General features: G+C 42.0%; 1 protein-coding gene across 2 annotated transcripts in view; it reads right to left on the minus strand.

The window, feature by feature from the left end:
- Positions 1-4,562: 4,562 nt before the first annotated feature.
- Positions 4,563-24,639, minus strand: part of DICER1 (dicer 1, ribonuclease III) — a 71,127-nt gene continuing 51,050 nt past the window's right edge. For both annotated transcript variants that reach the window (NM_001435022.1, NM_203359.2), the window contains 13 exons: positions 22,804-22,983; positions 22,357-22,570; positions 22,001-22,154; positions 20,368-20,550; positions 19,996-20,101; positions 19,312-19,487; positions 17,568-18,351; positions 14,665-14,820; positions 10,780-11,668; positions 8,819-9,087; positions 5,417-5,579; positions 5,235-5,310; positions 4,563-4,909 (listed from right to left, as the gene is read on the minus strand). In NM_001435022.1, the coding sequence (NP_001421951.1) occupies positions 4,744-4,909; positions 5,235-5,310; positions 5,417-5,579; positions 8,819-9,087; positions 10,780-11,668; positions 14,665-14,820; positions 17,568-18,351; positions 19,312-19,487; positions 19,996-20,101; positions 20,368-20,550; positions 22,001-22,154; positions 22,357-22,570; positions 22,804-22,983 (3,516 nt within the window). In that variant the 3' untranslated portion in view covers positions 4,563-4,743. The remainder of the gene's footprint in view (positions 4,910-5,234; positions 5,311-5,416; positions 5,580-8,818; positions 9,088-10,779; positions 11,669-14,664; positions 14,821-17,567; positions 18,352-19,311; positions 19,488-19,995; positions 20,102-20,367; positions 20,551-22,000; positions 22,155-22,356; positions 22,571-22,803; positions 22,984-24,639) is intronic.

Here is a 24,639-nt window from a genome sequence, read left to right on the forward strand (position 1 = left end):
CTTCAGAATAACTAAATTTACTTAAGGAATGTGTCAAACGTGTCATAAATAATCCAGGACCTGGAACCCATCAGTCAATGTGGCAGAATTTCAGAAAATCACACTGGCATTATTTAAGTCTGAAAAGAACAAGGCAAGTGTTAGCTGATAACGCTACCAGCAGATGATGTAGAACTCTACCAGCTATAAAGTAGAACTTGGTAAACAACATTTTATCCTTTTAAAGGACACATTTTCAGGTGACCATGGAATCAAAACACTTTAAAGATAATTTCTGCTACAACTATCTAGGTGCTATCATCCACTCCAAATGAATCAAAACAAGAAAATAAAAAGTCAAAAGGACACAAAGTGAACAGACCATAACTTTATTGGAGATTTACTTGGCTACAATTATTACAAAAGAAAGAAACAAAAACAAAAAACGACTAAAGGTAATCGTGACCCTTAAGGTGCAGACTGCGAACTTCTGCAGCATGATTCCTGTATGAACGAATCACATCATGTTCCTTAAAAACAGCTGCAGCATGTGATGCTAAGTATTTTATTGTCAAATTATACATGTTAGTCTTACTTGATTTTAGTCATTTTTCTTTCGTTCTATTTACAGCAGAAAAGCCAGAAATTTCACTTTCTGTTCACCTTTGCATTTTTGCTACGTAACCTGCTGCTGCAGTGAATTCTGAGTGCATCTAGAAAATTTAAATGGTGGGTGATGTCCAAATAAAAATGGACTAGAGGGGGAAAAAAAACAAAAACACAATGATTAAAATATATTTACAAGTTAGTTTCAAAACATCATTTTCACCTCTAGTGGAAAATACAATAGTCTCAATGCAAATTCCCTAGGTATTGCTACTGGCAAATTCCAACAACTTTTAAAATCATTTCAATATTCTTGGTCTTAAACATATCTTAAAAACTTCTCATGTACAATATAAAATAAAGAAATTTATTTGGAAATAATTAAGTTCCTGAAAAGCAATCAGTGGTTGAAAAAATATACCTATTTAAATGTAATTAAAATAACCATATAGGTAATAAACAAGACATGAGTTTCAGTTCCGTAGCGAACACAAACTGGTTCAGGGCGCTAACAGAACTTCAGATGCTGTTTCAAATGAAGATATCAAGGTCTCAGTTTGGTGGCTTAAATGTTGTGTAAAAGGATTAGATACCCTAACAGAGCAAGATAGAAAGTTTTAAATCAACGGGGCCTGAAGACTGAACTGAGGTGGGTCTGCATCTCGATCAGTCTCTGCACTCTGCAGTCACCGGCCAATGTCAGGTGATGACTCCAAGAGCCGACTGCTGTGTGAATAATTGTACTTATGAACTGAACCGACAGAACCAGAGTAGCCTCCAGTCTCTTGCTATTTAGGCAGGGTAGTTTGAATCTTTCTGAGGGCAAGCTATTATTAAGAGAGGAAAAATACTAGCATTTTAAAAGATAATTTACAGGAGTGTTAGAGGTTGTTCTAAATTTAATCATTTCACATAACGTAAAAGAGAAAAGAAAAAGTTAACAAACATCTTTAAAACATAATTAAGAGTTCAGTTAACAAATCTTTGTCATACTTTCACAAACAGTAAAAATGCCACAGACAAAAATGACCTATTTAAGTTGTGCAAGTATATGACACATTGCAGGCATTATAATTATCTTTTTTTCAAATTCGGTTTATCAAAACAGCAGCGAGGCCAAACCACATTTTTTCCTCTCGGTTAAGCATATTTTCCTTGAAATGAGGTAAAGCATGGTACCAAGTGCAATGCTTATCTGTGCTACATGAACAGAACAGAGGGGGAAAAAGCTTTTACAAAACGCAGCATAGTCAGGACTGCTGAAAGTATTATTTAAAAAAAAAAATCAAAAAACATTTACAATGAAGGTTCATGCCAACTAACCTCCACACAATCATCGTAAGGAATTTCTGCAGTTGCTTTTCAAAACGTGCCCGCCCAGTCCTTCCCGCGTGTGCTGGCCGTACAACCACACCACCCACCAGGGGGGCTTCCAGATCACACCGGGTCCCACGTGGCAATCACAGGAACAAAAGGATGACAGACAAGGTGGTCGAGTGGGTGACAGAGAGCAATTTTTTTTTTGTCCCTTAATTAAATGGATGCAAAACATTTCAGTAAGCTAAACTGGGGGGAAGTTTACAGCATTAAAAAATCAGCAGCACAAAAGCATTCATAACCATTTCGTATATCTACATCAGAGTTTTGACTTTTCAACTTGGGAACCAGGGGATCAGAGATTGCTTCAAAGTGTGAGTCACAAACTAAAATCTGCTACTGTCCTCCAACCAAAAGGAGAAAAAAAAAAAAAAAGCAATAGCTAAAGTCTGCTGTTGATAAAACATTTTGAATGATAGCAGGAAATTTGAACCCCTGAGACTGTGTGACCTAATCTTATCCAAGTCTGAACTTTTTAGTATTAACAAAAAATACTCTTCTTAAGGTTACAAAATATATTGAGGCATTTTTCTCCCAACGGGGATTGTAACTGTGAAACAATCTGATTTTGGTGCCAGGAGGCCAGAGGACGCCTCGACACTGGGATTAGTGCATTAGACACAACGCAAGGCCCTAAGCTCCTGGCAGCAGGTAGTTTATACTTATCAAGAGATTTGTGATACAGCTTTATCACGAATCACCCTCACAAGGAAAATTCATATCCAGCCTGACACATTTACAGTTATGTAATTCAAGAAGCGCCTGGTTTTACATTGTCAGGAGATCTTACATGGAGGTGTCTTTAAAAAAAAAAATCAAATAGAAATCAAAGGTTCCAAATCAGAATTAAATTTTTAAAAAACATGTCCATCCAAATAAATTTGCTCTAAAGCTCGTTTAGTAACTGAGATCTCAGTGGAAGTTTAAGGTTGGAGACGACAAACCATGTGGGAGAAGCTGAATGCTCCCTTCACTCGGGTCTCCTTAGAAAGCGGAGCGGACAGGTTTCTGGGTACACGCGTGCAGAGGTGTTTCTCTGGGGGTGGGTGGCGCAGATAAAGCGAGAAGTACAGTATTCGACTGCAATTCAAAATATCAATGCAGCATTATATGAGGCGTCACATTCAGAATGATGTGCTGGAAATTACGAGACACCTCTGCTCAGCTTTCTTGAATTTCAAGCATAATTAAGGGGCAATTGCAGCAAAACTCTACTGGTACGTTGGTGGGAGTGCAAGACTGACCCACAGCTTTTAAAAAGGTAAATTAAGAGGTATTATAGTTACAGTGCAAAAAAAAAAAATTAAAATTTCAAGCATAATACATAAACGTAGCACCAAATGGGGAGGGGAAACATGCATGCAAAAGAAAAGAACTGAGGTATTTAAGTGAAGAGTGCCTACAAGTCTAATTAAAGAAACTTAGGCAAACGCCTAAAAGTGTCTTTTTTTCTTCCTTTTCCAAAGATGGAAACAATGAGCTAGTTTACCTAAATTTTTAATGGCCTAAATCACAGACATATCAAAATTACGGCAGTTTATCGCAAACGTTAAACTTTCATGGCATTAACAGCACAGCTTTGGTAGGTGAAGTCTGCATGCAACACTGTGAAAAGCACAGTAAGAAATGTATGTGAGAAGACTCAGGGTAAGGTGCTCTGTTCTGCTTCTTTAAGTAAGTAATCAATCCATTGTAAGATCTGCAGCATATTTTAGGTGTGATATGTATAAAGTTTATTTTGTTAGAGCAACAGCCTACAGGGCAAGGTTTATTTGCCACAGACAATTTCCATCCGTGGAACTACCTAGCTGGAGGTTTCTAGTAAAAGTGGGGTATTTAGCCAAAGATGATTCTTATGATGTATCTTTTAAAAAATCCATAGGTTACATATTCTGGTTTTGAAAATGTCTTCAGTACACCTGACAGAAATTCTCATATAATCCTGTCATTAGTTAGGTTACAGCTATACTAGTGAGTCGTTAAGTATCACGCTGTCTCGAGGTCTAATGCATAATAGACAGAATGAAGGGAATGTGAACAGTTTGTTCCAGAAAGATCAGAAGTGAAAGAATATCCACAAGGATTTTACTTTTAAGGCAAGAACCTCTTTTATGCAAGATAGCATGGCATGAGAAAACTTGAATGTGATCTGCCAACACGCCGGCCCATGCTGATCAACAGTCTGTCCCTTACTAGTAAGTGCAACAGTGACCGGGAAGCATCGTCTTATGCGACACAACGTGGAAAGGAGAGACAGCACCAGCACACTCCTCTCTCAAACCGCATCCCTCTGCTCGGCTTATCGACGCCGCAGGGCGGGCTCTGCCACGCACGCTGATGGCTGCCCAGAGCTCTCAACAGAACCCGTTGTGGGGGGGGTGCTGTTTCAGGTTTAAGCTCCTTGGACTCCTAACTCTAAGCAAAACCGACCAAAATTAAACTAAAATGAAACAAGACAAAAACTGTCAAGAATCACTTTGAACACTTGCGAAAATGTCATCAGTAAAGCACTCTCGTGATTTAAACAAAGCAGAAGTGAGGAAAGAAGACAAGAAAGATTGTGTTTGCGCAAAAAACTAAAACTACAGTTAGTTCCAAAATTTTTATACATAGGTTAAATGTTTTATTCTGTAATCTATCTTGTTATCAAACAAACTTTACGTTCTGCCTTCAACTCGTTCCACTCACTATCAGTTTTAAATCATCCTTTTCAACTTAAATATTTTCCACCTTAATTCTGCTTTCCTTTTTTTTTTTTTTTTTTAATTTAAAAAGGGGTTTTCAGCTATTGGGAACCTGAGGTTGATTAGCTTTGAGGCTTCGCAGGGCTCTTCTTGCTGCTGCAGACTTGGCAATCCTGTAACTTCGGCCAACGCCTTTGAACTTCCCCTTCCCGACCACTTCCACGGTGACTCTGACCTTGCCATCGTAGGTTCTCTCAGCTGGGCTGCAAAAGAGCCAAGCAGCTCGAATGAGAAGTCAGACGTATTTATTGTTATTGTCAATCAGCACCGAGTACGTACTCTCAGGCTGACACCTCACAGAGGAAACGTGCCTTCTGACAGCTGCCCACTGCCAACAGACGGTGCTGCCACGTTCTTCTCACGTCCCAGGAGCAAAAAGAGCCAGCCAATCAGGCTGCAAATCGCAACCGCAGGACAGCACGTCCCAGGGTGAGCATTTCTTCAAAACCCGGAGTTTATGGCATCTCTGAGGACTTTCCCCCTTGTTTATCAGTGAGTTGACGCTCTTCCATGCACACTTTCGCTTACCTGAATTTGGCAGTTTCTGGTTCCATTTCAAGCAATTCTCGCACAGGGGAACGGGGCACATTTGCAGAAAATTTTTCTGTAATCAAAACGAAAGAATAATGTGCTTAATACGCTTGTTGTTTTTTTTTTTTAAGTTGCTTTTAATTGTGATCCTACTTCTTTCGAAGGGGAGCCAACCGTACCGATCAGCGGCCGCATCATGGGATAGTACACCTGCCAGACCGTCTCCAGCGACATCCCGCTGTCCATGTAAATGGCGCCCGCGAGTGACTCGAAAATATCCCCCATGGCCTTTGGAACTTCAATATCCTCTTCCTTCTCTTCATCCTCCTCGGATCTCCTAAGCTATTATAGTGAGAAGAGAAACTCGTAAGCAGAAAGGCCTCTTTGAAAGGCAGTCTACAGAGATGTTTTCTTTTCTCGGATGTGACTGCTACTATCTCTTTAACAAGGGAAACAACATCAAACGTTTATGACAGGCCAACGACACTGTAATAGGTTCTCCATAAAAGCTGCTGTCGTGTCCGACTCGGAGACCCCACGGCCTGCAGCACGCCAGGCTCCTCTGTCCTCCATTAGCTCCCAGAGTTTCCTCAAATTCATATCCATTGTGTCCGTGACGCTATCTAACCACTCATCCTCTGCCACCCCTTCTCCTTTTGCCTTCAGTTTTTCCCAGCATCAGGGTTTTTCCCAATGAGTCCAGACATTACCTTATCTTAAAAAGTTTTTCACTTAAGAAAAAAAAAGCTCTTCTCTATTTAGTATTCTGTATTCAACAAGGGAAAAAAGATTACTTTCAAATAAAACCAAAGACAACACTAACACAAACTGTAACAGTCAATAAATTTATGAAAAAAAATTTCAAATTCATGCACAGTCACAGAACTGAATGCTGAAATAGCTCTACCTGCCGGCAGCTCAGCCAGGAGCCAGCAGAATCCTCATCCATGCAGTGTGAGAAGGGTGCACACTGCTGCGGGGAGGGTAAAGCGCCACTTTTTGACAGGGAAATTCTACTTGGAAGGTATTTTCCTCCCAGCTCTCCTTTTATTAAACTGCTTAATAAATCATTCTGACAGAGAACCTGACACATAGTAGGTATTCAAATTAATAGAATAAAAATTTACATCTGTAGCAAATGCCTTTTAAAAGTTCCTAATTCTTTGACGTGGCAATTCCGTCTCCAGGAGTTCGTCTTAAGAGGGCAGCTGGATATTTAAGTATATTTATCACATACATGTTTATTAAAACCCTAACTAAAAATACGTTAACCATTCAGCAACGAAGGAGCTGTTTGGACACATTATACTTCAGCCATATATTCACTAGCATGTAGCCTACTAAAAGTCATAATCCCAATTAATAATGATTGGAGAAAGTCACCCACAGTATATTAAGTAAAAAACAGGGTATGCGTGATAGAATTTCATTTCGTATGTTATCTAAGTTTATGTTTATATACATTAGCAACAAAACATCACAAAATGATAATTTTGGTTATTTTATAAAATACAAATTACTTGTGAAAGAGAAATAAAAAGAAGAGGGGAGAGCCATTTCTAAATGGATTGCTTAGCCACACAAAATTCTATACAGTGGATTTATAATGCCGACTACTGGAAAAACAAGACAACTTACTGTAGTGGATGGGAATTTTAAAACTTGCCAAGTTTATAAGCATCTACTTGTGGCTCAGACGGAAAAGCATCTGCCTGCAACGTGGGAGACCCAGGTTCAATCCCTGGGTTGGGAAGATCCCCTGGAGAAGGAAATGGCAACCCACTCCAGTACTTTTGCCTGGAAAATCCCATGGACAAAGGAGCCTGGTAGGCTACAGTCCACGGGGTCGCAAAGAGTCGAACATGACTGAGCAACCTCACTTTCTTTTTTTCACCAAGTTTAATTCTCTTCTTTTACAAATGAGGAAACTGAGGCCCAGAAAGGTGAAGAGACTTTCTTAAGATCAAACAGTAAGTTAGAGAAGCCAGACCATGACATTCTCCATCACTTTTTCGTAACTTCCATACATATGTTTATACAAACAAAGGGCAGGAAAAGAATGAACAAAAACTAGCAAAAGCCAGTATGTCCAACTGTCATCGAAAGGTTTTTTTTTTACCAAGGACCTTAGTTCTCCAAGGAGGGAATTGAACCTGTGCCCCCTTCATTGGAAGCTCAGAGTCTTAACCACTGAATCACCAGAGAAGTCAAAAGATAACTTTAGTTTTAGCTAATTCCTCAACTTCTGAGCTTACGTATTTCTACAGGAGGAGACTAGAGGCAATACTGAATGTATCTGAGGTGGCTGTGACTCCTGGTCTCACTGCTGGCTGTACTCCACCTCAGGCCCCTAATCTCGGAAGAGTGTACCAGGAGGAAGAGGGCAGGAAGGGTACCAGCTATGCCCCTCCTTCAGCACACCCGCCACCCAGTTCACCACCTGACCCTCTGCCCTGTGGCTCCACCTCCAAACCCAGGCTCCCCACTTCTCTCACAGGACGCCAAGGAAGTGCACTCCTCCTTAACAAAGTCTGTGTAACTAACAACAGGGAGGCACATAGTCAAGAAAGAGTAATTACAGTGGCTACCAGAGTTATGAATGGATTCCCTGAGTTCTCGTAAGAAATCTATGGAAAGAACAAAGGAGTCAGAATGAGAAGAAGAAATGAGAGTACTCTCCTGGGTACCCAGGTATGTGGATGGATGTTAGTGGAGAATCAGAGGCTGGAAAGATCTCAGCAAAATCTTTTCTTACAAAACTTCAAAACAGGTCTCACACACACACACACACACACACAAGAATTAGCTCCATCACCAAAAGGACCTTTGGCTGAACCTACAACAGACGTCTCTCAAATTCCAATCCTTAGAATTTTAGAAGTTTGCTTTTTAAATGAGATTTCCCCATTTCAAGTGAAGCAGGATGTACATTCGTGATGCTTACCTGAGATAGAGCAAATATTTCTGATCTATTTTAAACAGACAGAAAGGACAGAATCCACCATGCCTAGCTCTCACTAAGGTTAAAGCTTTTGGGGGGACCAGGGGGGGAAGGGTGGGCTGCACCTCTCTCGCGTGCCTGAATACCGGAAGCCCACATTGGGGGGCAGGGGGCGCGGTGCACCTCTCTGGTATGCCTGAATACCGGAAGCCCACATTGGGGGCAGGGGGCGCGGTGCACCTCTCTGGCATGCCTGAATACAGGAAGCCCACATTGGGGGGCAGGGGGTGCGGTGCACCTCTCTGGCATGCCTGAATACAAGAAGCCCACATTGGGGGGCAGGGGGCACGGTGCACCTCTCTGGAATGCCTGAATACTGGAAGCCCACATCAAGGACTGGGGATGAAGCTGCTGGAAGCCCCTGGCTCCTTCTCCTCACCAGAATGACCACAGTACCTGTGGCCAAGTTTAAAAGGGCTGCCTGAAGACTATGACCCACGTAGGTTTCCTGGAGAACGCAGAGCGTGCTGAGGACCATGACCCTGGCCTTCAGCCAGCTCTTTGGATGGCTGTGTTGAGAAGCCTAGTTGGAAGGATTATTTTAAACACTGAACTCAACATATCTTAAAACAGCACTAACCTCAGAATCCATTCCTTGCATTTCGTTCTTCTCGAGCTGAAACTGCACGAAATCGTCGATGACATGGAAGAGCTCGGGAGAAACGGCCTTAAAGTACTTGTGGTAGTCATACTTCACAGCCAAAGACGCGAAGATGGTATTGTTGACCAGAGCAGAGCGCAGGTCAGTCAGGACCCCTGGGGAGTGCTGCCGTGGGTCTTCATAAAGGTGCTTAGTTATGAGGTAGTCCAAAATTGCATCTCCCAGGAATTCTAAGCGCTGGTAACAATCTGAAGGAAGATTCAAAGGGAAGCCATGAGCGCCAGCAAAACCACCGACATGATTCCAAATAATAACTCAGTTAAAGGATGGATTCCCCTAAGACCCACTGAAAAGACCTTTATTGAGGAGGGGGTTCCATTTACACATATATTCTTAAATGACAGAATTAGTGAATGACATCCTACTGAAGCTTCTGGAAATTAAATTCTAATGGCAAATTAAGCACATTTCTGATACATAAATTGGGGTCATAAAACCCTTAAGTTGCCAAAAGACTAACACTCTTTAAGAAAAAGGCATTTCCCAAGTGACATCATTTCACTGAGCCTTTTCCTTTGGCTCTCTGCTGGCCAGGTAGGTGCTGGGGCATCATTCTAAAGCCTCCATCACGATCGGCATCTCGCAACGTCAGACCTGCACAGGTCCCCTCCCCACGCTCTGCTACCACCACTGGGCACTGTCCACTCACACTCTGGAAAGTGTGGGAGTGGTACATGCCTCACCACTCCTGGGTTACATTTGTTACATAAGGTAACACTTGGTACAAGAAGACCTTCTGCTCAAACTGAATAAAAAATGGTGACTTTGACACAAATCAAGGAGAATAGCGGGGGCAAGCAGAGACCTTAGGCAAAAATGATCAATGTCAAAATGTGAGACCTTATTGACACTAACCAACACTTCTATTTTCTCACACTGATTTAAAAGGAACCGTTCAACTGTAGAAACCCAGGTGGGAACAGATTAAGGGTGAGTGGCCCCCTCATCCCCAGTGAGCTCAGAAGCAAGGGCTGAGACAGAATAGAACCCAGGGCTCCTTCCAGTAGAGTGCGGTAGAAAACCAGGCCTCATTTCTTCTCCACAAAGAAAAACAGGTTTCAGTTTCACCAGTGTTTCTAGTCTAGAGCAGATAATTTTTCACTTTTGGTTTTACATTCTTCTGATCATCTTAACCTACATTGTTTTTCTTATACAAACGTTATACTCAGCTTTGGTTTTCTGAATTCAAGCGCTTATGACTCTGACATAGAGAAAAAAAACAAAACACAACTACAGACTCTCGCTGTTTCACAACCTGAAGCTGGTTTTGGTTTTAGGCGCCTATTCTCTCTTCTAATCGAATGGACTGGGAGTCGATTAAATAAAGGAGAGAAAGAAACATGGAGCTTACTGCAAAGCAGGTGACGGGAAAAACAGAGCAAGGGCGATGAAACCTTCCTGTGATAAGAGTTTCTTTTAATCGATTCCTCTTTAGACTTTAAAAGACCTTAAGAGAGGGGCCTTTTTGTTCAGGAAGAACAATAAAAAGACAGGGAGACACATCCAGGATACAGGAATAAATTATCCAAGAACCTGAAGCAGCAGTGGCTGGACACCATAAAGGCACTGCGGTGGGATAAAATGGCAAAACACATCACAATACTAAGGCTCAAACCTAATTATGCTGCGTAGGAAATGACAAGAGTTGCTAGGACAGCTCTGCTCCCAACTATCAAAGTTTAGGAACAGTGTAGCGCCCAGAAAGATGAGGGGAAAAAAAGGACCGCTTTCATTTGCCTGCGCTTCCTCCCCACGCCGTGCATATTAAGCTCTAAGTCTGTACATACACAGATTATTCTCTTTACATTATTTTATGGGTCGATCCAATTAACACCAGGTCTCATTTTCAGAGCAGCAACCTGTGGTCTGGGGTTCCTTACCCGTGATCGTATTGTAGTGGTAGGAGGCGTGTGTAAAAGCCTGTAGAAGGTAAGCCTTATTCTTGAATCTGTAGTTGATTTTCTTTTCGAAATTTTCAAAACCCGAGATCAGGTGACGCAGTGTCCGGTCTGCGTCGGGGTGATCAAACATACACCTCGGGGGGATCTTCAAACACCCATACTCCAAGTCTTTCAACACAGAGGCTCGGTAGCCGGCTCCAGAGGCGGCCGCACGGCTCCCTGAAAGGTTCTTTTGTTGGCTGGTGAAATTCTCCCTGGTCGGGCACATGGCCTTTTCCCGATCAGTCCTTTTAATTACCGGGAGCACCTTCAGCCCCAGCGAACAGAGGAAAAGCTGAGCAGCCCTCTCGCCACAGCTGGTTAAATAGCAGCCCAGCAGGGCTTCCACACAGTCGGCTATGCTTTTGTCGGCAATGCACTGCTCGGTGTGCAGGTCGTAAGAGATGGACTGCTTCCCTGTGTCCACACCACAGTTTTCTTCTGATGGATTCCAGAACCCCACCACAAAGTCATCCTCTTCAACGGCTTTGCTCGGATCCAGATAGCACATCGCATCCCAGGAGCTGTAGTCGAAATCCTCAAAATCGGATGAGAATGGCAGACTACCAAGGGAGGACTTTTTGGGCATTTTCCACTCGTATGCAGAATCGGTGGCAGAAAAAGGAGAAAGAGAGATTTTCTTGACGAAAGCCCCTGACCCCATCAGCATGTTATCTATGAACTTGATGTGCTCCTGATCGTATTCCAGGAAGTCGTCCTCATCGTCCGCATCCTCCTTGTGAGCCCTCCACATCAGGTCCTCCTCCTCCTCTTCCTCCTCCTCGAAGTCATCGTCCAGTTTGCCATTAGCCAACATGCAGTCTTTTGTCTGGAAAAGGGGGAATGGGGAAGGAGGGGAGACATAGCTGCTGTTTTTAAAAGGGTTTGAGACTCAATAAAAGCAAGGGTTATGGATAATTTCAAATGACAACCACAAATACTAAAAGGCAACTTTCAAATCACGGCCATTTGTTTTCAATTAACATAAAATAAGTTATTTAATCATATAAACAAAGTAAAACATGTTCTTTGAATGTTCGTTTTCTAAGTTATAAAATGACCTTTATCTAGTATGAAGCTTTAAGTTAAGGATTTTATACATGGATATAAAGTTTAAAATTAAGGCTCACAAGGCAAAACTTCAGCTAAGAATTATTACTCTGGCAAGATACACAATGAAAGCTCTCATATGCCGATCACAGAGCTCTTCGATTTTGCTGACAGTTTAAAAAAAATTTTTTTAAGATTTTCAAATTAACAAAATTAAATTCCAGGTGTAGAAAAAGCATAACTTCTGCAATTCAGTAAGAGTATAACATATAAACAGATAAAATTATTTTCTTTATAACATTAACATGTACAGTGGGGCTTCACGATGAAGGTCTGTCCCTACTGCCACTTCAAATCCAAGCACATTTGCTACAATGTAAAACCAAACTGCCTTGCTTGGAAACTAAAAGTGATCACCATGAAGCTATGAAATTATGCTTTTCCCTTCAGGGTAACAGATTATAGCATAACTGACAAAAATAGAAGACAATTTAGACTAACATGAAACACAACAATCCCATTTCTGTCAGAAGGTCTTTGCTAATTCCAGTTTCTCTGGCCAAAGCTTATTTGTGAGTGACAATCTTAATAATGGGCAAGGATTCAGTAACCATGGAACTTTTCTGCAATGCTAGAAAGACACCAAATTTCTGTTGTGCAGTGAAAAAATAAAATAAAATAAACAAGACTTTACTTGGGGAGAAAGGCAGGAGGGTGTGCTTCAATTCTGATAGTGACAACTTTGCAGAGTATTATGACAAAAAGGTTTTTAAGCTTTCTGTGGGTTTTTTTTCAAGAGAGATACAAACAGTGCATTTGTCTGAAAAGAAATAAGTGCAATGAACCAAGCCATGTATCTACAACTATCTCTCTTTATATTTTTTGATTAAAAAGTTTACGATTTCTTTTCAAGAATAAGGAAGAACACCAAAAGAAAAAAGAAAAAAAAAGCTATAACGGTGGATACCTCTAGGGACTATTACCTAATAAAAACCTTATACTTTCCCAGAGTAACATGAGATGTTTTTGACTATCTGGTCCATAAGGGCGGGGGGAGGGGTGGAAAAAAAGGCCAAATTTTGATTTTAAAAAAAGACAATATTTTCATTTAAAAAAATCTTTATGTATCTTTAGTAAGATGCTACCATAACCAAAAATTGGCAAAGTGCAAAAAAGGCTGGGGTTTTATCAACAAATAAGCTGTGTGATCTTGTGCAAAGTTCTTTAATGCCTCTGGGTTTCAGTTTTTCTATCTGCAAAATAGTGGGATTCTACCTTACTAAATGGTTTCCAGGAGTACTTCCAGCTCCTTAAGAACAAACAAAAACAAAAAAACACTAGCAAGAAACTCTTTGCTCTCACAGTTCAAGTTCACTTTCCACCTAAGCTATTCCCACCTCTGGCATCTGTACACAAAACTTTCATGTAAACCTACTTGCTGAGCAGCGAAGCAGGCAGAATAGGAGTGGATTAAGCATAAGTTTCCCAATATCATCTAACAGTCTATTTCGAGATGCAGAAATTATTAAATAAAAACATAAGCAGTATTTTAATGCAATCTAAAAATCAAAGTACCAGGCCATTTGAAATGCTACAGAAAATAAATAAGAACTTTATGTTGTATCTTTAAAAAAAAATTTTTTTTTAATTAAAAGGACATGCTAATATCCCCTTTATGCTAAAAAAAAAGTTTTTAAAGCACCAATGATACTATGAAACTATTTATAAGGTAGGGTAAGTATTTCTGGAACTTTTGTCATAGACATGCAAGATTTTCTCTGAGGTTCTCAAAATCATACACACTTTCCTCTAAGCTTCTATTCCTAAATTAAATAACATATATAATTTTTCTAACCCAACTTGCATTAAAATATTCAATGCTCTGCCAGGTAGTCAAATACTGCACAAGTATAAAAACATTCTCAGTGAACTGGTTAAAAAATCAAAACAGGGTCACCGAGCATGCTACCTGGAAATACTTAAAAACAGATTGTCTAGGGCATACACGTCAGAAAGAAGATGAGAGAAAAAAAAAATACATGTAGAAAACAAAACTTGTGAAAGAAACGGTATTCTCATTGCTGATCTGAAGTAGAGATGAAGTAACAATTAACCAGTTCATCATTAATGCAAAATAAATGTCTGAAAAATGACACGGCTGGCAAGATGGCCTCCCAGCCAACCGCCCTGGACGGCGGGCTTCCACAGCTCCGGGCTCCCAGGCCCTGCGAGCTGCCCTCTGGTGGCCTTCCAGACGAGAGAAAACACAGCAGCAGCAGCTAACGTTTGCAGGCTGCTTTTAAGTTGTTGGCAAGATTTAAACTATTTCCAGGAAACTACAACCTTTACGTATTTTTATTTTTTTAAGGTCGCAAGAGGAGAAATAGTCCTGAGGAGGCCCTGAGGTGCAAAAGCAAGATTTTACTGAAATCATTTCACAGACAAATTGGAGATTATAGGCTACTGATTTCACTGAACAGAGCTAAGGATCTATGATAAATCGCAGTATGTCATATTCAAGTTAAATGTCACAGAGTTAAGCCCCTTTTTATTTTTGAATCACAACACCAGATACTCTTTTGCCTTTGGCAAGGGAAGATAATAGAAACTGTTCTCTATCACAGTTACAACACTGTTCTAAATTCAATGAAATCAATTTACTATATAGAATTTCTACTCGATTATAAACACCCTGGGAAAAGAAACAAAAAATTAATAAAACAAGATTCTGCCCCCTCACCAGAAAATAAATCCACTCAGTTACAAAAAACTTACCATTTCATCTTTTTCCCATTTCTCTGTGTTACTTTTGTCTTGATTTACTACGTAACCAGGAGGAAGCCAATTCACAGGGGGGTCAAATATGGACACCACCATGCGGCTGGGCAGCCCCTTCTTTTTTCCAAGCCGATACAGATTACAGTTGCTGACCTGCAGCAGAAAAAAATTTATGCAACACTTATCCATAAATGATCGCTGTGGAACTCATATAAGACATTAATGTAATTTTTAGCTAAAGATTCTTCATATTCCATAACTGGTCATCAGTTACACAGACTGAACAGCTTTTCTACCTATTCATGATAGGAAATATTAAATTCTCATGTAATCTGAAGATATAAAATTCAAACTGCTGATTGGAGCTATCAAAATAGGAAATAATCGAAATCCACCAAGTCCAAAATGTCCCAATATTCTCAATGAAATAAAAGGCGAAGTACCATAAACTCTAGCTATAAAATAAAACCAGCACTGAAGTAATTTTTTAAGTTCCTTGAACCTAAACTATAAATATGATTTCAACTACAATGCTTTTCCAAGTATCATTCTTTTGTTTTGGATGGCATTTCAAGGTATTTCAACTATTTTAAAACAAAGCAAAAGCAATAAAGACAAACTCCATGTTTACTGACATCAATAAACCAGCTTTACTGTCTTCCCTCGGGTCCATTTTTTCTAAAGCCTTCATCTCCTCCATAATCTCCTCAAATCGCTGTGTCTCTGCCTAGCTTTTACTTGAACACCAAGGTCTAGAACTGTCGATCTCATTTTCCGAAAATAGGGCTCCTTTTTATTAAGCACTTCATGAGTCCCTTTCCCCCACGTAACTCCATACCCCTGAAAAAGCACCCATGCTGGAGAGGCACTGGTTGGGATGTGAGACAGAGAAGTGGTCCCTGAAGCCTGCAGGATTGGGGGGAAGCCCCCCACGAGGCTCACTCTGGGCCGAAGGGCTTTCCCACGCCGCCCGCATGGCGTTAAGTAGACTCTGGTTTCCCTCTCCACTCCATGGGACCACGGCATCGCAGATGCCAACGAGAGGATAAAGAGCGACAGGCACTTGGATGGAAATTACAAAGTCAGTGGAAATGGTTCTTCGGAAGGAGGAGCAAGAAAGAGCTCAGAGAGGGCCCACGGGAGGTACAGAGTGGGGCGGGCCTCATTCACATGGAGACATGAGGCGAGCAGCAGAGTAGCAGCAGCAGGTGTGTGCAGGCCCGGGAAAGACAGCCGGGGAGGCCGCCTGGCCATGGCAGGGCTGGGGCGGGCATGCCGAAGGGCTTTCAGCACCCTGCTGCACAAGTGACGATGATCTCTGCACCAAGTAAGGAGTCAGAGCTTTCTGAGCAGCGGGATGGAAGAACTTTCAAAACGGAAAATAATCTCTTTCCTACCTAAGAGGATGAAGTTACTTTCTACTCACTCTCAATCTCTGCAACCACCCTGGGGAAATCTCGTTTGCTTTCAATTAGCACTCTTAAAAAGACGATTCCCCCAGACCGCATCTAAGTCCTACATTCTTAATTACCTGAACATTCCCCCGCCAAGTCTGTCAAGTAGAAAGCCCTAAACTTCACTTTGACTCCGACACTCCTGCCTCCCCCAGCACTGGCCCCTCAGAGCCCGGCTGCCCTGGGGGTTACTCCTGCAGCAAGCACCCTCTTTACTTAAGGAGGCTGCAGGGAAGAGTGTGGAAGGCTTGGACTCCAGCCTCAGCCACGCTCCTGACCATCCCAGACCAGCCAGGTGAACTGCACGAGCCGACAAAACACTCTAGGCAAGAGTTTCCTCATCTGCAGGATGGGGCCATATTATCATCGACCTCTCAGGGGTTCGCTGAGAAGACCGGATGGAGAACGTCTGTGGCCCGCTCAGTGCACTGCCAAGTGTCATGGACAACAGCAGGGGAGGGCGGTGTCATGGTCAAGAGCAAGGTCTCTAAAGCCGGACTGTCTAGGCCATGCCACGTATTTCCACACTTTTGACTGCTGCCACGGTTTATTCACCGAGTGCTGACACGCTCTGCCATCTGTTCCCTGTTTACACACTATAAATGCACGTCCTTCCATTAACGCCTTCCCTGATCACAAGTGATAGCCCTTCCTTCCAAGTGCTCAGCAGCTTTGTGTGTTATATGCCAAGCAGGTACCTGGCGCCTTGTGATCCCTCTCTCATCATCATTTAAATATTTATCCTCATTACTTTTCTTCTCTGAATCTTAATTCCACACTACATTTAGTGTCACTCCTGTGCGGGGTTTCCCTGGTGGCTAAGCTGGTAAAGAATCTGCCTACAATGCAGGAGACCCAGGTTCGATTCCTGGGTCGGGAAGATCCCCTGGAGAAGGCAATGGCAACCCGCTCCAGTACTACTTGCCTGGAGAATCCCATGGGCAGAGGAGCCTGGTGGGCTACAGTCCGTGGGGTGGCACAGAGCCAGGCACGACTGGGGACCAGCACTATCCCTTTCCCGTGCACGTGCTCCGGAGGCCCCCGCTGCCCCGTCGGGTGTGGCGGCCCCTGCAGCAGGACCTGTGAGTCCTCTGGACCACGGATGCTGGAAGCCACCCTGAGTAATTCCTCTAACTGCACAAGGGTTTGGAGAAGGCAGTGGCACCCCACTCCAGTACTCTTGCCTGGAAAATCCCATTAACGGAGGAGCCTGGTAGGCTGCAGTCCATGGGGTTGCTAAGAGTTGGACACGACTGAGCGACTTCACTTTCACTTTTCACTTTCATGGATTGGAGAAGGAAATGGCAACCCACTCCAGTGTTCTTGCCTGGAGAATCCCAGGGACGGGGGAGCCTGGTGGGCTGCCATCTATGGGGTCGCACAGAGTTGGACATGACCAAAGCGACCTAGCAGCAGCAGCGCAAGGGTTAAAGGACAGTTCCTTACCTTTTTGCTTCTCATGTAGGAAAGGCGGCCCTCATGCGCATCAGGATAAGTGCAGAAGAGATACGTGGTGATGGCATGCTTGAGGAAGGAGTCGCCAAGCATCTCGAGCCGCTCCAGGTTAAATCCATCACTAGCGTTCGAAAGGGTCAAAGCCTGAAGAATGAGCCCAGGGTTGGGGCCAAGCGTCCTCGAGGAGTACCCAGGAGAAGGGCTCTGCTCAGAAGCTGTCCTGTCCGGGGGCGCCTCCCCAGTCTCTGTAGTACCAGGCACGGCAGCCGTCACGGGACTTCCATCTGAGGTAGATGTGTTAGCATTTCCATCAAGGTATTTATTACTCAGTAGAGTACATTCATCGCTGGGCTTGGGCTGGTTCTCGTAATTGTATAAATTCTGAATGGGATATGAGGTAGTTGGTTGTACAGGTATTTCCTGCTTGTAGTAATTCAGATGGTTTCCTTGGCAAAAGTCTCTGTTAGCTAAATCGTAACTGCCATTGGCAAGACTTTTATTGTAAGAAAGACCATTAATTGCTGTCAGATCTGTTGAAACTTCAATTTGGAGCTTACCAGGTGACTCGCTGAACAACGTTCTGCAGTTCACAGACATTTGGTCATGATTTTCTAGAGGGGAGGTTCTATTAGCACCTTGATGTGCAGCATTTTCAGGGACGACAATTGTGCTGTGCTTACAGTAATTCTCATTTTCAGCTGAAGAGGAGTTAGCAATTGAGATGAAAGATTTGCTGTCGATAGATTTTTTCCACCCGAAGTCTAAGTTAGGGTATCTGCAAAGACATTTTTTATAACTTTTCATCAGACCCTTCAAAGAGGCTAGTGCAATCTGAGTAAAAGTTAAATAAAGATCAGTATAAATATATTCCTACCTTAGAAGAGAAATAAAGTTCCAAGGCAGACATCAGCACTACTGGGAATTCTTCACAACATAAACCACACAGTGGGACACGGCTCCCAACCCCGCAGCTCTGGGGGCGCGGAGCTCATGAAGCCTCGGGTCAGCCTAGCAGACCCAGGGCCACAGACTGCACGCACTGGGACTCCAGGCCAGCGGGGTGACTAGCTGGGGAATTTCGAGTAATTGACTCAATGTCTCTGTACCTTAGCCACCATCCCTGGAAGAGGAACCAATAATTCCTACCTCATAGGACTATCCTAAAGATGAAATCATCCAACATAAGCTATAGCGCTTAAACCAGTGTTTGACACGGTAGTAAGTGATTGGTACTATTTAACAAGTTCCTCAGTTCCTGAAGCAACTTGCTCTTGCCAACTGGATAAGCAAAATAAATCTGAGTCATTAAACCAGTAATTTCCTTAGAATGCAGAGACTTGACTAGTGAGAAGAGAACAACTGAAGACGCACACGGAGGCAACTGCTCTTTAACACATATTTGATTTATAAAAGAGGAAGAGCCTTAAAATGTCAGCCCTGGGACAAACAACTCTTTCCATTTTTACTTGAACTGCCACCACTGAAAAGGGAACCATTGGTTTTGACCTTAGGCTCTCCCCTCCCTTTGAGCATCAGCAAACGATGACTCAATATACCGATGTTCACTCAGGAGTCAAATGATGCAACTATTTCAGGTATTAAATAGATACCACATTTTCTTTCCAATCTTTTAAAAAATTATTCTACATAAAATTAAAATGTGAACCAAAGTCAGTGCTTTTTGCAAACGGGATTTCATGAGCCATGTTCTTTCTGACCCACAGCACAGGCATACCTAAAATCCACAGGAAGTGACCTGACTCCCACACCAGCGTCGCTGGCCGTCTGGGCTCTGAGCTCCTCTGCAGTCAGAAGGCAGTGAAGGCGGTAAAGTATGCTCGGGAGACAAACGGCTTTTCTCCACAGTGATGCTGGAATTGGATGTATAGCACAGAGTTCTGGAACCAGTATCTGTGAGTGAGCAAAACATGTGGATGAGTGTAAATTGTGGAGAGGTAAATATAAAGCAAGCACACAAGAGAATAAAAATAAAACTCAAAAATCAATTTCACTGATGAATAAAGACAAAAATCAGAAACACTAGCAAAATCTTATTTTTAGAAATGTTTTAAAAACTAACCCTTTAAGGAAAACAGGATTTATCCTAGAATTTCATGACAGAATGGCTACCAGCGGACCAAGCATAAAGGCCAAACCTCTCATGCTTACCAAAAAGACATTCATCGTGTTTGACAGACACAACAAAATTCTGTAAAGCAACTACTGTTCAATAAAAAAAATTAATTAATTAAAAAAAAGACATTCAAATGAAGTCAATATGCCACATTAATTAAAGCAAAACAAAACCTAAGTGTTGGGCAACTTCCCAAAACTCCTAAGTCGCTCAGTTCACTTGGTGACATAAAACTCAAGCGCCTTCCAAAACACCAAGTCATGCCAGTGACAGTGGACGTGCTACCTGCTTATTCTGCAGGCTCTCCCACTTGGCTTTCCTCTTCTCAGCACTGCTCAGAGGGAGAGCTTTCCCCTTCTGATTCAAATGACGAGGTGTCAAAAGATTGAGTCTAGAAAAAATTCAAAATAATCTTATCAAAGACAAAAACAAGTGCACTCTGACAGCGGCTCTACGACTTCAGGGCAGCTCCCTGGAAGAGCTCATTCAGACTGCAGACCCCTGGACCAGGCTCTGGGCAACTGTGTGCGCCAAGGACCTCCTGAGTTCAGGTCTACATACCGGTGGGCCGCAGGGACCACAAGCCCCCCAACCTGCCTGCTGACCTGGGGAAGCTGGCACAGGTACAGCCCAAGTGCCGTCTCTGGAGTGCCTTACCGTGAAGACGTGTGGTCCACGTCCAGCAGCGGCTGGTTGAGATTGGTCAGGTCAAGGTTATACTTTGTTTTATAATACTCCGCAAACGTTTCATACTCAGGGGAAGGAAATTTACTCAGGGGGGTAAGATCAGTGTACACGTCAGCGACATAAAATCGATGAGGCTGATCAAAATTGCGGTATCTAAACAAGAAAAACAGTTCCAGTGACTTTATGGTTTAAATCAACTATTCTCAAAACACAAACTGTTTTGAATACAGAAATGCAAATAATGATTTTAAAGTAAGAGTTCAAAAGGTTAAAAATATATAACAACAATGACACTTCAACTCTAATACATTTCAAGTGAATTTAAGCCAAGAGAAACTATATTTACATCAAGTGAAAACCTGACTCTCCATTCTCTCCTATTCTAAATATCTCATCCTTATTCTAAATATCTATACTTTGATACCACATGAAAGCCAAATGGCTCCTTTTGTCATTGTTCAGTTGCTAAGTCGTGTCTGATTCTTCACGACCCCTTGAGGTACAGCACCTGTTCATCACTACCTCCCAGAATTTGCTCAGAATCATGTCCATTGACTGGGTGATGCTATCTAACCATCTCATATTCTGCCATTCCCTTCTCCTGTCGCCTTCAGTCTTTCCCAGCATCAGGCACTTTTCCAAAGAGTGTGCTGTTCACATCAAATGGCCAAAATATTAGAGCTTAAATGGCTCCTTTAAATATCTCTAATTTCATCAATATAAACAGTATAGAAAACTTTCAATATCCAAGCAACCAAGTAAATAGTTTATATATTACTAACGTTAAACACGAAAGATTCTCGCCCCACAAAACGTATGTTACTGCACCATTTCTGATATTGATAGGCTGCTGTTAACGAACATTTAAAACGTGGCACTGAGGTACAAAGTGAGAACAGAAAAAACAAAACAGAACAAAATCCAAAGACAACTGCAGCCAGTATTTTAATTCTTTAAAAAATGTGATATTTAATCTTAATGCTCCAAAACTTTATTCCCTAAATTTTTACCGAAAAGATGGCACTAGTGGTAAAGAACCTGCCTGCAAATGCAGGAGACATAAGAGACTCGGGTTCAATCCCTGGGTCCGCAAGAGTCCCTGGAAAAGGGCATGGCCACCCACTCCAGTATTCTTGCCTAGAGAATCCCACTGACAGAGGAGCCTGGCGGGCCACGGTCCACAGCGTCACAGAGCGTCAGACACGACCAACGTGACTTAGGGCACATACAGCAAAGCACTGTAATTAACTACTTTCATCCGTTTAATAACACCATGCCTTTCAACAACTTTAATAAACTGTTATTTATAACCAAATTCTTTAAGACTGTGGGGATTAAAAGGATGGAGGTTTTACAAAGAAAGCCTATCAACATCATTTAGATGAGCTGAGCTTCACAAAGTAAAATCCTTTCACCAACCGCACTTCAGGCTTTGTTTTTATGTAAGTAAACTGGGCAGCACAGGCCTGCCACTGGGAGATACCTAAATTTTCTACTGGCCATGGCCATGCCAGGGTCACAGCCCACCACCTGCCCCACGTGCCTAGGGGGAATCTTCAAAAGCAAGTGTCACCTCCACTTTGATTTCCACTTAACACCTTACCTTGGAATGATAACTGCATCTTGGTAATCTTCTAATTTGAAAACAAAAGGAGTTTCTTTTGAATACTTTGTGCTGGGAATGCCTATTCGAGCTTCAGATTTCTCGATATCTTCCATGAATTTAAAGTCAATGTCCAAAGTGCTGGAGTCATTAACTTAGGGAAGAAAAAGATCTTTAAGCTTGTTAAAATGTAAAATACGGGTAAGACCCTCCCTCAAGCTCTACCTTCATTCCATGTGCCTAGTTCAGAGTTATCAGAGATTTCTGTACCATCTTCAGTTAAGCTCATTGTTAAGCAACACTTTGGTTTTTTAGCTACTATACAGACAACGCTTTAGAGTCTGGGTCCTTCTTACCAACATTAAGAGGTAGAACGCAGTAGGCTGAGTCCGCGTCTGTGGGTTTAAATTCTAGTGCAGGTTTTTCAAGCCGAAGAATATGTGAGAATATATACTGGTGAAGCCTTGTGATCAACTCAAGCATTTGCAGAGATAACGTGAAGCCGGACTTCTTCAACTCAATAGATATGGTCACCTCTCCAGAGCGCGTGTACACAGGAAAGTGTGGGATCTTCAGAGAAAGAAAAATAAAGCCCAAGGTTAGCCAAGATTTCAGTTCATTATAAACAGTTAACTTCAGAAGAGGAATGATGCTTTCTATCAGGGGAACAGGAGAGACACTTCCAAGTGTAAAATAGTGACCATTTTGAGGTAACAAAAGACAGTTAGTTTTAAAGTCACTTTTCCTTTAAAAAAAAAAAAAAAAAGACAGTCCAACATAAAAGGCCGCTATGAAACGTCCACCTGAGGTATGGGCTTGGCTGTCAGTATTCCAAAGCATCTTGTGGTGTCCTCAGGGGGGTAGAGCTTCCGCCTTCTGAAGTTGAGCTCATCAGGTAAAGGTGTCGTCAGGACCATTCCGATCACGTACAGGTAACAGGGCTGACCAGGCCTGGGGTAGCTCTCCCTCAAACATTCTGGAATCTGGGAGTGGAAAGAAAAATGTAAGCAACAAGTGCCAGCGTATTCACCTCTTTTCCAGATGTTGGCAAGAAAACAAATTTATTTCCTGGCTTTACTAAAAGCTGATGAGAGGAAACTAAGACCCAAGGCAGGAGACCTCCTCATTTACTTAACCTCACCGGAGAAGCATACAAAACCATCAAACACCGCAGGGTCTTTTAACACAATACTATTCATTTGATGTGGGCTTCCCTGGTGGCTCAATAGTAAAGAAACTGCCTACCAATGCAGGAGACATAGGTTCAATCTCGGGGTCAGAAAGATCCCCTGAAGAAGGAAATGGCTACCCACTCCAGTATTCTTGCCTGGGAAATCCCACGGACAGAGGAGCCTGGTGGGTTAAAGTCCATGGGTTGCAAAAGAGTTGGAATACAACTTAGCAACTAAACAGCAACATTTCATTTGATCTATTTCTTTTGACTAGAGAATAAAGGTTTTCTTCCCTGGGTTTCTGAGTCTTTACTCACTGTTGAATGTCAGAAAATAAAACTAGCCAAGTTTTTAAAAATCCTACATAATCCTGAAACTCAGATAACCTTTAGTAACACTGTCACATACCATATCATCTTCCAGACTTTTCTGGAATAAATGTATACATTCCAGAATAAATGCACATAAATATATACACATACATATTTTTCATTACAAATGGAACCACAAAACAAATGTATCACTGATTTTTAGCTCTGGTTACTACAATGAGAATATCTTTCAGGGTCAATACAAGTCAGTACTATTTTTAATGGCTGCCTGATTAAAGAGTAAACTATGACTTAAACTAAACTAAGTTTCTAAACTTCTAATATTCATACAACCCCACCCAATAGTCTACAGTTTCCAAGGCTCAATAATATAAGTAATTACATCTACAGTTAAAAGGTGTGGAAATGCTGGCTAAGAGATTTAGTTACTAGAGTATCAGACAGTACAGAATGCACCTATTAATTACACAGGATGCAAAGCAGTACTATGCTTCTCAAAACACTTATTAGTGGTAACATTTGTCACATGAAACTAGCCCAAGAACCTCTAGGGTAATGTTAGAATAGGAAAACTGGATATGAGAAAATAAGCAGTTCAGAAAATCGGATAACTTAATTCCTGATTTTTGAAAAAGTGACATGATTTTGAATCTTGAAAATGCTTAGCTGGGTGCAAACTTTTTTAAAAAAAAGTAAAAACTCAATAAAACTGCAAAAAAATAAATAAAAAGAATCATATTTAAGCTAAGATCAAAGTACATAGCAAATTTCTGCTTTTGTCTGGGGGTTTAGTAAGGTAAAAATATTGACTAATATTTTTAAAATAAGTACTCCAGCCCCGCATGGTTACAGCTAGACAGGACACGTGGGAAAAGCTGACTATGGCCCGTCAGGCCACACCCTGACTCCCGACAAGTCGCGGGCTCACCTGCCGTGCGCCCCTCACCCTGTACGGCACATGCCTGTTTTAGCACACATACCCTCGAGGTCTTAGTTCCCAGTGTAAGGCAGAGCGAGGACCTGGCCACTAAAGTGAATGAAACAAAGACTGTCTCTTTAAATGACATTAACTCATTCTGGATAGAATGTGATAAACACAAGAATCCTTTTGAGAAGAAAAACAAAAGCGATGTCT

The sequence above is a fragment of the Bos taurus genome, chromosome 21, assembly GCF_002263795.3.
Source record: "Bos taurus isolate L1 Dominette 01449 registration number 42190680 breed Hereford chromosome 21, ARS-UCD2.0, whole genome shotgun sequence".
NCBI classification, from domain to species: Eukaryota; Metazoa; Chordata; class Mammalia; order Artiodactyla; family Bovidae; genus Bos; species Bos taurus.